Raw genomic sequence first — 14,264 nt, 5'->3', positions numbered from 1 at the left:
GGTGTGTGAAATTGTATACGTATATATAACTTCAACGAAAAATAAATAGTTGGTGTAATTCATTAGTTATACATTTGGATGATGACGTGACTTATAAATTTTTAAATAACCAGAAGCCTTTTATGAAGGGTGTTTCACCGGTGTCCTCTTACCAAGATGCATCTAGGAATATCAGATTTTTTTTTTAAATGTTACAATTTCATATTTTTAAGTTATATTTTTAAAATGTATTAAAATAAAGCCCTAAAATAGATGGTATCTATAAACAGTTCTACCTTGTTAAAGAATAATCCTATTAGTCCTATAATTCACTATTGATAGTTGAGAAATAGGCAAAAATATCATTTTCAACTTCAAATTCAAACGTTTGAAGTTAGCTATTCCATGGTGGGGAATAGGAAAACAAGGGAGGTAATTGGGGGGGGGGGGTAATTGTGTTATTATTTCCGGTGTAAAGATTTTTAAGTGTGAGAAAGATAACCCATGATCGTATAATAGTGAGTTGACAACCTATTGAGCAAACGACATAGAAATAATTATGTTTTGACTTTCTTAGAAAATACGAAATTGTAACTTTAAATTTATGCATAAAATAGTCCCGTGATGCATAGGCATGCGGGTATTCCTATTATTCCAGCCCGTGATTACAGCAAGTTCAAAGTGGTCTAATATAGCCTAACTTATGTGGCTGAACTGACTGCCAATCTACCAATTAATCGTTTACAGTCCACGGAGGTGGGACCGTCGGGAGAGATCTTTGAACATTTAACATGTTTACTAGGTCGGTTAGAACCCACAAGTATTATTTCTCAGAAATGTTAAAATTTTTTGCAGAGACACTTGTCAGTCAGCCCATACTAGAAGACAGTAAATCAGGTTTAAAATTATTTTCTCTTTAGATTTCTGGCCCTTGTTTGAAGCTGTGGTCAATTCTTTACATTTATAAGTTGGAATATAACTCACGATGTACTTTCCTTTACACGATAGCATTCTTTTTACAATAATCAAAAGTTTCTTTCTTTTTTATATGTTTTTGAAACGTCAAACCCAGTATTTCTATAGATTTAAAAAAAAAAACACCCGACAGAAATACATTATTAATTATTAATTATTGTAAAAATTATTACATCGTTTTGTTCTGATTGAATAAAATCTCTAGTAGCGTATATGATGATTATTAAATATAAATATAAATATAATTAAATATAAATTCTTCTAAAATTAATGAGCAGAGTTATAATCAGAATGGCGTCAGACTAGCCAAGATTATATTATTCGGGTCTGACACCGCCTGAGATTCGAATAGCACGCCAGTTGACTCAATGACAAGCTGTAAGATATACAGCGCGCACGTGCTAACCATTCAGCCTGACATAGGCGTAAGAGCCGGGGGGGGGGGGCAGGGGGCGCATTTGCCCCCCAAAAAATTTATTTTCGGGCAATGAAAAATTCGACGACTTTTTTTTTCTATTAACGTTTAGAGAAAAAATATAACTAACTTATTTCTATGAGATCCACACTGCCCGAAAATTATTTTCTCGTCTTTTTCTTGTCCACTGCATGCCCGAAAATATGCCCGAAGCTCTCTTATGATATGCCCGAAAAAACGGTATTGATTTCGGGCAATGTTCAGCCATCCAAACCCCCCATTACTCAGAGGTTTAATGCGGCATTTCAGACAATCAAACATGGATTGTGGTCATTGCAGATTCCGATCATAAAGGAACTGTCAATAAGAAGCGTCGCATGCCCAAACTTTAAAATTCAATGTAAGAAGTTGTTCGAAAGTGGGGTTTTAATAATTACTGGAATATAATTACTGATTCTCTTGTTATCAAGAGAGTTGAGTCGGTCGATCAGGAATAGAAATATAAAAATCCAAGTCTAGAATTTTCCGTATTGGACTCAATTCAAATTTTAAAAAGGGAATCCGTCAATAGAACTATCACGCGGATTTGCAGAGGGCTACCTAAAATATTGTGGACAGGGGTTGTTGAGGAAAAATATACCTCATTTAAAGTGGGCGTTTAAAAAGGACGTATTTAATTAAATAGTAGGGAAAAAAGGCAAATATTCAGATCCAAGATAGAGCTTTATATGTTGCATTTTTGCAACCATCTCCACAGAATTCATTATACTAAGATGAAACTAAATTCTATGTGAAATTGTTGGAATACACAATATGGCTATTAAGCGACTTCAAGATTAATTTCAATAAAGAATAATTAAGGATTTACTAATCAATATGAGGTGGTTTATATTCTTATAATTATGATCAATCACTTTATTTATTGATTTTATTGAATTACAATAGTAATCACATATCTGAATAATGATTACCTGCTAGGTCAATGTAAGAGCTTTATCCATATTTTCTTGGAAATAAATATATTTTAAAAGCCCGATCTCTTTATTGATCGGCTCCAACTAAAAGTGCCCTTTCGTCGAGTGTTTGAAAAACACGTTTAATGATCTCCATTTGTGCCGTATTAAGACTATATGAAATGAAATGGGGTTTAACGTTTTTGCAATGATCGGGCTTTTTTTTTTGTCTGGATGTGTTTTCACTCAAAATATTATCATTATATATTTCTGTATAAAGTTGCAGTATATTCCTGTTTTTCATTTATCTTTCGGCCATCATGGTTATGGCAGTTTTACACTTTCACAAATTATTCTTGGCTATCGGAAACCTATATAAGATCATGGTTTTAACGGGTTTCGAAAAATAAAACTTGGCATCTGGACAGATCATTTGGAAGAATAAAATGTAATTATTAATTTATAAAAATAAAGTTCACCACCGCTCGGCTGATCATTATGCCTATAAGCACATAATATACCCATTTCAAACTTCAAAGAATTTTAATTGACGTTTATATAATAGCTTTTGGACTCACACAAGGAATATGTCATAATATATTATATATAATGTTAAAGATGCCTTATGTAAGATTTAGATAAAGACAAACAGTTCTGGCTATAATGGTTTTAAAAAGATAATGAGAAAGGGGTGTACTGAAAATTTCAGTCAAATTACTTTATTTTGAGCGAAGCTGTGAAAGTTGAAAGTTTTGATAAGATAATTAGAAAGGAGTGTACTGAAAATTTCAGTCAAATTACTTTAATCTGAGCGAAGCTGTGAAAGTTGAAAGTTTTGATAAGATAATTAGAAAGGAGTGTACTGAAAATTTCAGTCAAATTACTTTAATCTGAGCGAAGCTGTGAAAGTTGAAAGTTTTGATGAGAATGGCATAGTCTAGATTTTCATTGCTATACCGTTGTTTCTATAATAAAGCCTCGATTATCCATTTCTAAAGTAAATTATTTAATGACCATCGTGCTTCAATCTATCAAAATCATGTGTCATGTGAAAAAATGTCTAATTAATCGTTTACATAACATTTGGGGGCAAAGAAGGCCCGTCATAGACATATTTAGCTCTTACATAGTGCATCTTTAAACTACCCCAGAAGGTACAAAGATTATTTTACAATGGTTGTCGTTGTTTTTGCTTCCGCGTTCGTTACTAACTAATCGTTAAAAATCATTGTTATCAACCGCTAAAAACATTCTATAAACAATATTAAATAATTATACTTAATCTCTTCGCAGACAATTACAAGTTGATTGCAACTCTTCTATCTATCTATTATTGTTTTCATACAATACATATAGATCCATTAATCGGCTTTAAATCTAGACTTGTATAGACTTCATTTCAACATTCAGTGGTATATATTGTAAATTCACAAAGAACTAGATTTCTTTTCATTTGTACAATAGGACGTCATGATATGTAACATGCATATTTCTGCCTTGATACACTGGCGTGTGTAAAACGAGACATTTTAAACAAGGTTATATTGAAGTAGGTATAAACAAATAATATACAATGATATTATATGACATATATCAACGTCTATTGTGTCATTGGAAAAGTAATCATACCTTAGCCACCAGCATTCAAATGTGTAATCTACAAGTACAAGGTAAAAGAATTGTTCATATCCGTTTAGAAGCTCCAAACTGTTAAAGGCACAACATTTCAAAATAAAACAAACAAACCAAACCGAAAGGGGACATGGCTAAATATGCTAAGTCTGTTGTTTTTGGAACTTTGTAAAAGAGTTTCGACAGATGTCCTGATGAATATTAATTGGAGAATTTAGATTAGATAGATATGGCAGCCATAGCTCAAAGTTTTTAAGGATAAAAAAAAAAAATCAGTGTTGTATATACAGATAAACTTTGGATCGAAACAGAATACAATATGATGAATTTTTAACGTTGTAGTTAGAACAAGACGGTAAATATTGACGTAAACCGTTCCGTGATATCTGAAAGTAAGTAAGAAATCATTAATGTGTTCACTTTTGGTATACAAATGAACTCTTTGACATTATTCCACTATATATAGGTCTACTGATACCTATCTGCATCCAAAACCGAATCATAGATAAGATACATCCATCCAACGTTTGAAAGATATCGTCCATATAGCGTGTGGAAGCCATTGAATTGATTTAGATTTGTGTTGAAGTTAAACATGTATGCCATGATTGTCTTAAAACTTTTCATTAGGTCAATTGGAATCTTATGAAATATTAATCTCCCTAGCGAGATGTCAATTGGATTCTTTCACGAAGGAGAAAAAAAATCCACCAGATCAAATTAGCTGTAAAGTGAAAACAGAAAGTTTTCCATCAGCTTCTAGGATACATGAACTTATAATATAAAGAACTATTTCCACGGTGACAGATCCGGAATATTCAGGTATGTTTTATTGTTTTGACTCTTTATCAGTATATTTTGAGCAGCATAGTTCTGAGAGCAAATATTAGATTATCTATGTAAGTTTTATAATATTACTGACGGTTGCATAACATCTGCAATTAGATCTGGATATTATTATTAACATTCTCTTAAAGACCTTCGTCAATACTAGACGTATTCAAATGTACAGACATTGCAACAATGAAATGAAATGAAATGGGGCTTAATGTCCTACTGTTCTGCTCCGAACTGGGCTAATGAAGACAGGCATACGCCATACAGTGTGCTATGAGGGAAATTTTGCCCGGACAGCGGCACTACGGCCTACTCTTATATCGAATTCCAACTCTCAAGGGATCTTTTATGTGCGCGCCAATGTGTACACATGACCTAGGTTTTTCGTCCCATCCGAACGACTAGACAGCTGTCATTGTCAGGCCCTCCGTCCCGCATCACTGACAAGGGGGAACCACGCCGGAAAATCTGGATGAACTTTCTCGGCCGATGCAGGGATCGAACACCCGACCTCCAGGCTACCGTCTTACCCACTTAGCCACCGTGACCCCCGTGACCGCAACAACTTTTGAGGCGAAACTCGAAAAGTCGACAGCAAGCCAACATGATAGGGTGCTAATATCACCACCAATACTATACATTGTCACAAAGACCATTTTTGTTAACCCGAATTGAGCGTATTCGAATGTGATCTGGAATGTATAGACTACAACTTCCGAGGAAAAAGTCGACAGCAAGCCAAAATGATGGGTCATTAATATCGCGGTTTTATTAATTTCCTAATTGCTACTTTTCGAGTTGCATTTTGGCTTGGTATGCGGTGTTGGCGCCTTCTTACCGACATGAATAAATACAAACTATGACTATAGGTCGACAGTCGACATCACACTACACAGTACACGAGCCAAAATGCATGTCGAAAAGTAGAAAACTAGGTGCGCTATTAAAATATCGCGGTGGGTATATTTCTTAAATTCCTATTTTCGAGTCGATTTTGGCTTGTGTAGCGTTAGCGTGCTGTCGCCTCACATTTTGTCGTAACTTCTACTTTTCGACTTTCCGACAATCGCGTTCTGAAGAGACAAAAAGTGTAAATTACGACTGGTAGTTATAGGCTTCCATAGTTTAGGCATATTGTCCGAAAAAATACTCAATAGGCGTGCTATTGGTATATAGAGGCCACGGGCAATTTTTTTGAAAATGTGGTTTGTGCTCTGGCAAAATTATCCACAGTATTGCACATATACATGTAGGGCCAACCTAGCAGTAAATAAAATTCCTAAGTCACAAAATATTGTTTACGTGAAATAAAAACTTATTCAATTCATTTGTGATCAATGTGGCATTATGATTGATCTAATTGCACTATATTGCATGTCTTAATTGCATGTGAATAAACTACTTACACATTTCTCATGGTAAATTCAATACCATTTCTGTACACGGATTGGTAATAAACGAAAGAAAAAATAAACAACAAAACAAAAACAACACCTTAAACATACATTATGCAAGAGCTAAATCAGCCCATTGTAGGTCTTTCTTTAGGCCTAAAATGATATCTAAATTATTAGACATTAATCAGCTTATCTAGACCATAATCAACTCTAATCTGCGATATTTACTGGATTTGAATACATTTTGTGACTGGATAATAGAGACTTTGTTTTTTATCGTACCCACTTTAGTAATGATGATCGAGGCTAGGCATAAATTTCAATTGCTAATATCTCGGTTCAGGGTGGAGAAATTTGACCGAAATTTTCAGCATAACATTTTCTTTACATTATCTTTTTTGTAAATATTATAGCGAACTGTCAGCTCTTTATCTAATTTCCCATAATGCCCCTTTAATGGAAATCAATACAAGGTGTCTCTATTGCCGCCAATTTATATCTGAATGCCCTTCTTTATTTACAATGTTGCTAGTGCAACAGTACATTTCCATCGATTCGGTCCACTCCGTAACAGTCTTTCGCTACCCATGGGTCCCATCCTATTTCCCACCCCCTCATACTTAAATGAGGATTGAGGACGGTGCAATGTATGCACAATCCAGCGCCAAACGCTCGGACTGATGGCTCGCGGTTGCCGTCTTGTCAGTAGCTTACCATTTCTCCAATTGGCCAAAATTGTGAATTCTGATTTTGTTTTCTCTCTCACTTCAAATGAACATGCGGTTGTCATGCAAGATAAGCCTTCGTTTTGCAAGAGATGTACAGAGAACAAGCTAAAAAGGTGATTTTCGTACAATAATTAAATCTACCTATTGTAGGTCTTTCTTTAGGCCTGAGATATTATATAAATTAATCAACTCTCGATGACATCGGATACTTGAGATTTTAACTAGATTAGAACGGTTCGCCTTTTAAAAATGTAATTTAAAACTGGAAAAGCTAGGCTAAGTCTCGAATATACCCGTGCCCTGGTTACCACAATGCACACATCTTGTCAAAACTACGAACAGTGATAACTTGGCTGGGAATGAAGTAATTTGAATGAAACTTTCAACATATTCTATTTAGCTTAGCTATTTTTTTTAACTATTATATATAGCGAGAACAGTCAACTCTAATTTAATCTCCCATAATGTATCTTTAAGGGGTCATTATCCAGGATGTTATACAGTCCGACATGTGTAAATTTCAAGAGTAACGGACATCTGTTGGATATAAACATACATTTTAAGTCAGATTTATGGTCTGCACAGGGGCTAAGCGAAAGGAAGGGCGTGGGGTTATTGCGTCATGTGGTTTGTCATAGATTTTGCACCCTCCTTGATTTTTGCGAACCCTCTCAAATAGAAAAATGACCAGCACTATTGGCAAATTCCCGATATCCATGTAATATCATATTGATCAACCACTGTTAAACAGATACTATGGAATCTTGTTCTCATGCAAAAGAACCGATCACCTCGCCCCTGTTGCTACATCGCGCCCACTAGCTTTAAAACTAAAACCGTAAATAAACCCCCATCCCCTCCCTAGAAATGAATCTACCTCAGATGAAAGGCCCGCCCCTTGGTGAAACGAAGAATTACTTGAAGTGTTAATATAGGCATTAACTTCCCTTGACTTATATCACCAAACCTTTGTTATAGAAATTATGTAAGCTATAGTAGAATAAATATTGGCAACAACACAATTCACGTAGGCCCTATATCAGGTAAAATATAGGTGCGCTTTGCATACGTAATGTATTCAATACCTTAATTGTCATTACATAAACGCTGGCAGACAAAAGGAACACCAAAGCAGCACTGATTTTTTAAAGTCTTGTTTTGGACGAGCATGAATATTTAGAACAGTCGTAAAATTTGTTTTAAAAATTAATGCATTGGAGGTGAAATGAAATGAAATGAAATGGAGTTTAACGTCCTACTGTTCTGCTCCTAACCTGGGCTAATGAAGACGGGCATACGCCATACAGTGTGCTATGAGGGAAATTTTGCCCGGACAGCGGTACTACGGTCTACTCTTATATCGAATTCCAACTGCCAAGGGATCTTTTACGTGCACACCAATGTGTACACGGGACCTCGGTTTTTCGTCCCATCCGAACGACTGGACAGCTTTCCTTGTCAGGCCCTCCGTCCTGCATCACTGACAAGGGGAAACCACGCCGGAAAATCTGGATGAACTTTCTCGGCCAATGCAGGGATCGAACACCCGACCACCAGGCTAGCGAGCTAGCGTCTTACCCACTTAGCCACGTGATCCCCTGCATTGGAGGTATTTTACCCTAGGTTTATAATGACTTTGAGTCAGGTTTACAGGGCTTACAACTGTTCGTTACCTTGAAGATCATATTTCTTATTTATGCCAATATGGACGCTGCTTTCACACAGGTCATTAACCCGAGGGGAACTCATGCAATTGACTTTACTTATACTAAGAAATATTGGAATGAATAAACGAACAATGGTAATAGCGCAAGTGTGATGAAACGTAGAGTAACTTTATGTACATATTAATATGATTAACCACATATCAATGTCTAACATTTATTCGTTTTAACACGATAATAAAAATATACACAGCAAGATAGATTTAAAATATATTCACGTTGAAGCCACACTTATAAATGGGTGATTGTATCCGTTCAACCAATTAGCCTTTAAAAAATAAAATCCTTTAGATAACTGGGTCGATTTTAGAATGTCACGTTCGATCCCTAGTAACTTAAGGGCATGTCGTTATGGGCTAGAGACAAGTATAATGTAGATAGAGCGTTTGTCATTCTTACTGTGCATCCGAAAGATTGCTTGAAATCCACCAGAAATACGTTGCAGTTGCTGCCCGGGCAAAATGTTCGTCATATAGCAAAATATATGACGTATGTCCGTCTTCATCGGCCCCGTTGGTTCAGAAAAGTAGGACGTTAAACCACACATCATTCATTCATCATACTTTTTAAGTCGTGTATATTTGATTATAGAGGATCACGGTGGCTAAGTGCGTAAGACGCTGGCTCGCTAGCCTGGAGGTCGGGTGTTCGATCCCTGCATTGGCCGAGAAAGTTCATCCAGATTTTCCGGCGTGATTTCCCCTTGTCAGTGATGCAGGGCGGAGGGCCTGACAAGGAAAGCTGTCTAGTCGTTCGGATGGGACGTAAAACCGAGGTCCCGTGTACACATTGACGTGCACTTAAAAGATCCCTTGGCAGTTGGAATTCGATATAAGAGTAGGCCATAGTGCCGCTGCCCGGGCAAAATTTCCCCCATCGCACACTGTATGGCGTATGCCCGTCTTCATTAGCCCAGTTTAGGAGCAGAACAGTAGGACGTTAAACCCCATTTCATTTCATTTCATTTCATATTTGATTATAAATGTTTTCAAAACCACGATGTGTCACGGGTCTACATTCTAAGACCATTATACATTATTACTAAATTGTTTCTAATGAAAAATAAATTTAAGTTGAATGAAATGAAATATTCACAAGATGATTCACACGAATGCATGTCGAAATATTTGTTCTGGATTTTATCATGAAAATACTAATAAATGACAAATTGTAAATATGTGTTCTGAGTTGATTGTCGTGAAGATAATAATAAAACACATCGTGATAGACCTTTAAGCACGCTATTAGTTTTAAACTCTGTTATAGCGACATAAAGGTCCATGTACAAGAAAGATTTCTATAATTAAAAACCCATCATAAATACATGATCAAACACAATACAACACCCAATTCAAACACCGTCGTTATTTACATTGATTTATGTTATTGACATTTTTGTATTAATATTGTCTTTTCAGATATGTAGCTGTGTGTACACACTTTAAGGAGGTTATTAAAAGTCCAAAATTAGCTTGACAGCCCGGGAATGTTTACAACCTGATATCACCGTTACTACCATTACATACCTACCTAGATCAATATTTTATATATTCAACTCAAGATTTGTTAAGGAAAATAAAAAGCGATCTTATAACAATCTTTGTCTACTAAATACACAGTGTATGACGTTTACGTCAGAGAAACCCTGTAAGTCGCCTGATTTCATAATTCATGTTTAACAAGGCTAAGAAAAGGTATTATATACCTACTTACATTCACGTTCGAGTTTATTTTACTGTGACCCGTTCATGTACAATAGTTTTAGATGTATATGAAGCTTTGTAAGGAATTATATTATTAGCCTTGTAAGTGTTGTTCGCATGGTTGATTGCCAGATAATGATATTAGTCCGTGTTATTAATGGTTATAAGCATAGCGATTATGCTCACTGGTTTTGTAGATATTGCTATTAATCATAAAGGCAAAAGTGTGATATAGTGTAAATCATAACCCATTGGTTTATGGGTAAATGAGTTAATTATTACCAAAGCTGAATTGTCTGCGATTAACAAAAGGCCCTTATCACAATGCGAGCTCGTTCGACAATTGACAGAAATTATTCGAGTGACTACGATAGCGGACCGTGTCCAACATGGATGAAAACATTGGAAGATAAATACAAGAGGCTTCACATGAAAATTGTTTTTAATACGAATTCTGCACGTGTTCGTCCCAGACCATCGGGTGCCAGTTCCACAGTTTCAGGCGGGGGAAGGTATTCCAGAATCAGCCAAAGACTTCGCGCCACCCCACTTCGTGGTCCCCGAACTATTAGTCCGTGCACGGAACATAATTTTGTGAAATCTGAAAATGGAACTTCGGATGATGTTATCATAAATAATGCGTTCGAAAAAGACGTGACGCCCAGTGATGATGTGAGCGAACAAAACATCGAGAACGACCAAAATAATGTCGATGATTTGTCCGAATTAAAATCTGAGGTATCTTCCGAAAAGGATCCATCAAGTAATATGGACTATTGTAGGAACAGTACGAACTCTTCATCTGTTAGAGACAGAATTCAAAGGAGGTCTCACAATAAAAAGATTGTATCCAAATCTGGGGAAAATGGTGATACGAGATACCATCGGCCAGATACATATAAAACTGTTAAATCGTGTCCATCAACTTTCAATGAAGCAGATTTAACAGCAGACGTTCGCCATGACAAAAAAACGGATGTTGAAAATTCCCCAAAGAAGAGACGATCAAAACTTTTTCAACGAATGTCGAAAGAAGCCCAAACGGCCATTAACGAAACACTTTGTGAAAAGAAGAAAGAAAGTGGCGGAATCGGGCGTGAAAAATCATTTATGTTGAATAATTATAGCAATTTAATGCGAACTTCGCGAACAGACATGTGTGCACCGAATGTTTGTCAAAATGGCAAGGAATCGATTCCAGATCGACCCAGAAGTTGTGAGCCGCGACCCATTAATACATCATCATCGTCGTCATCGTCAACAATGAATAAAACAAGACTTCCCGAAATATCTTCGTCGCGGACAGATTCATCACCCAAAGATATTCGACAACGGAACGTTATTCTTCCGGGTGTAGGACGATACCAAATTCCCGTTGGTTTACCAATTAGGGAACAGACGTTTCAGGTGACTGGCGCAGAGTATGACATTCGATATCGTGAAGTAATTAATTGTGAGAGAGCGGACTCAGTCACCCCGCCCTCTGATATTTTGGAACAAGCAATCATGAAGTGTCAAGAGTGGTTAACTAAATATGCTGTCTATGCTAAAAGGTGAAAATAGCAATAATAACTCTAATGCAAATATTTCATTCAGCTTAAAGAAGCGGCCGGGGCTGTGCTTGGATTCTGTCCGACTATCTGTCTTTTGCACCAGATAATAATTCTCGAAACGTCGGTTGGAGCTCTGTCATTCAAGGAGATTGATTAAAACATTATTTTGCTTTACATTCACACTTAATGTGGGTTGTATTGTCACCATCTTCGCCCGTCGGTCTGTTTACAAAGAATTCCAGTAAACTATCTGCATTTTTTGAGAAAAAAAAATTCTAACTTGCTCGGAATATTTGTCGAGACGTAAGAATAATCTGGTCGAAATAAAAGATCGTAAATCGATATTGCCCATATCACATTTTTGCAGGGATTGGTAAGCTGGTCTTAAGTGGGAAACAGGCCAAAAATAGAATCAAGTTTCTGTTTTAGTCCAAGTTTTAGACTCCCGTCTCCGAAACGTTGTGCATACGCTTTGAGGTCAGAGATTTCTGAAGCTTTTTTTTCAAAATTGCCGTAATCCAAGTCACATTGTACATGGAATGCTTTTTATATCACTATGCAGATCAAAGGTTTGAAAACTTGCTGTGATTGTTCGGCTATAGTGATACGGACTGATATACACGGGGTTCAGATATATTTATGTTTTATAAAATTTGTGAGGGGTTTCAGCTCATTATAAGCATGAACATCTTTGATTGCAGAGTCACGCACTGATTCTTCTTAAAGACTACAGGTTACATAATTTTTTTTTATTGTTAGTTAATGGTCTAATTAAAATCGATGTTTGGGGTCCTTCTTATACTTTACAAAGCTACTAGGGCGTATGTTTGAACAATGCTTTCAAAAATATGTAGTGCAAATGATGTGTAACATTAAATAGTCTAACGGAATGATAAGTGTCTTTTTTTTTATCTTTAAAGGGAAGGGTGGGATGGTGGGATATTTAAAATTGGGGAATATAGCCAAAAATAAATGATTTATTGTACATCAAATCGTTAAAATTACAATGTAATTACGCCACGCACAACAGATCGGCTTATAGGTTTATACTAATCCAAAATCATGCTATACAAAGAATGTTGTTTGGAATGGATTTAGTTAGCATATGGTCCATTTTCTTACGAAAACCGTGGTAGTCGTTTTGTTAGGGGCGTCGGGGAAATCAAAACAGCGATTTATTTGTTATTCTTATAGGAAATGAAATGCAGGTGAAATGGGGTTTAACGTCCAACACCAATAGGGTATTCAGGGTGCTATGAGTGAAATTTTGCCTAAATTCTGATTTCGAATTCCAACGGTCAAGAGTACTCAGACTTTTCTTCCTATCTGAAGGACTAGACTCAGCTCCTTTCCGGGCCCTCGATCCTGTACCACTTGCAAGAGGAAACCAGATTTAAAAATCCCGAAGTATTTTCTCGGCAAACACCGGCATCAAATCGGCACTTCCTTGGTAGTGAGCTAGCGCTTTACAGAGACACCGTGCCTGTTTACTTTTATTTTCTACCTGGATCATAGACCTGTTATTTTAAAGATACATTATGGGAGATAAGATAAAGAGATGGCAGTTCTCGCTATAATAGTTAAAAACTAAATAGTGTAAAGGTAATTTGCTGAAAATTTCAGTCAAATTGATCCACTATGAGCCGAGAAAGAAGCCGGTGAAATTTCTGCATAGTCTCGGTTATCATTACTAAAATCATTAATATAAACAGCATAGTCTCGATTATCCACTTTTTCTGATATAATTATCTTTGGCCGTTAGCAGCATATAGGATTCTAATCCAGCCTACATCGAAGGCTAGCCTTGACATCGAGAGTTTATTATGGTCTGGATAAGTTAATTAATGTCTAATTGATAATTTAGATAACATTTCAGGCCTAAAGAAAGACTTGTAATAAGCAGATTTTGCTCTTGCATAATGCATGTTTAAGTTAAACAAGATGAAATAATAGAATTTTATTAAAGAGTCAGAATTCGTACCATTACAAATCACATAGTTCGAAGTTTATTATACAAATTGGCTATAAAATAAATATGGGGTCATATTATGAGCCAGTGAGAAAAGACAGTGTCTCCCCACATTCAAATGTGTACTAAAGTCTACGAAAAATAACTATGGATATGTCCATTTCTAAAAATGCATTTCTCTCAATAAATACATAAAAGATTTAACTCAAATAAATCTTTGTTACAAATTTAAATATAAGAAGAATGATAAATGGGGACATCAACAATATTAATAAATTATAGCCTAACCTACACAGAACACGAGATTCTAGTTACATCTACTTTAGGTAAGGTAATGTTTCATGTTTATAGATATGTATAAGATATCATTGTGGTAATTATGGCTTACGTGTGATATCG

The 14,264-nt window shown here is 36.0% G+C and overlaps 1 protein-coding gene across 1 annotated transcript; it reads left to right on the top strand.

Annotated features, from left to right (window-relative positions):
• The first annotated feature begins 3,899 nt into the window (after nucleotides 1-3,899).
• Nucleotides 3,900-12,749, top strand: LOC126831488 (uncharacterized). Its single transcript, XM_050562009.2, has 2 exons — nucleotides 3,900-4,776; nucleotides 10,059-12,749. The coding sequence occupies exon 2, from the start codon at nucleotides 10,668-10,670 to the stop codon at nucleotides 11,898-11,900; it is 1,233 nt and encodes a 410-aa protein (XP_050417966.1). The 5' UTR covers nucleotides 3,900-4,776; nucleotides 10,059-10,667; the 3' UTR covers nucleotides 11,901-12,749.
• Nucleotides 12,750-14,264: the final 1,515 nt, after the last annotated feature.

The sequence above is a fragment of the Patella vulgata genome, chromosome 9 (genome assembly GCF_932274485.2).
Source record: "Patella vulgata chromosome 9, xgPatVulg1.2, whole genome shotgun sequence".
Taxonomy (NCBI): domain Eukaryota; kingdom Metazoa; phylum Mollusca; class Gastropoda; family Patellidae; genus Patella; species Patella vulgata.
Note: the sequence above shows the minus strand (reverse complement) of the source record. Positions and strands in the feature narration are given on the sequence as shown.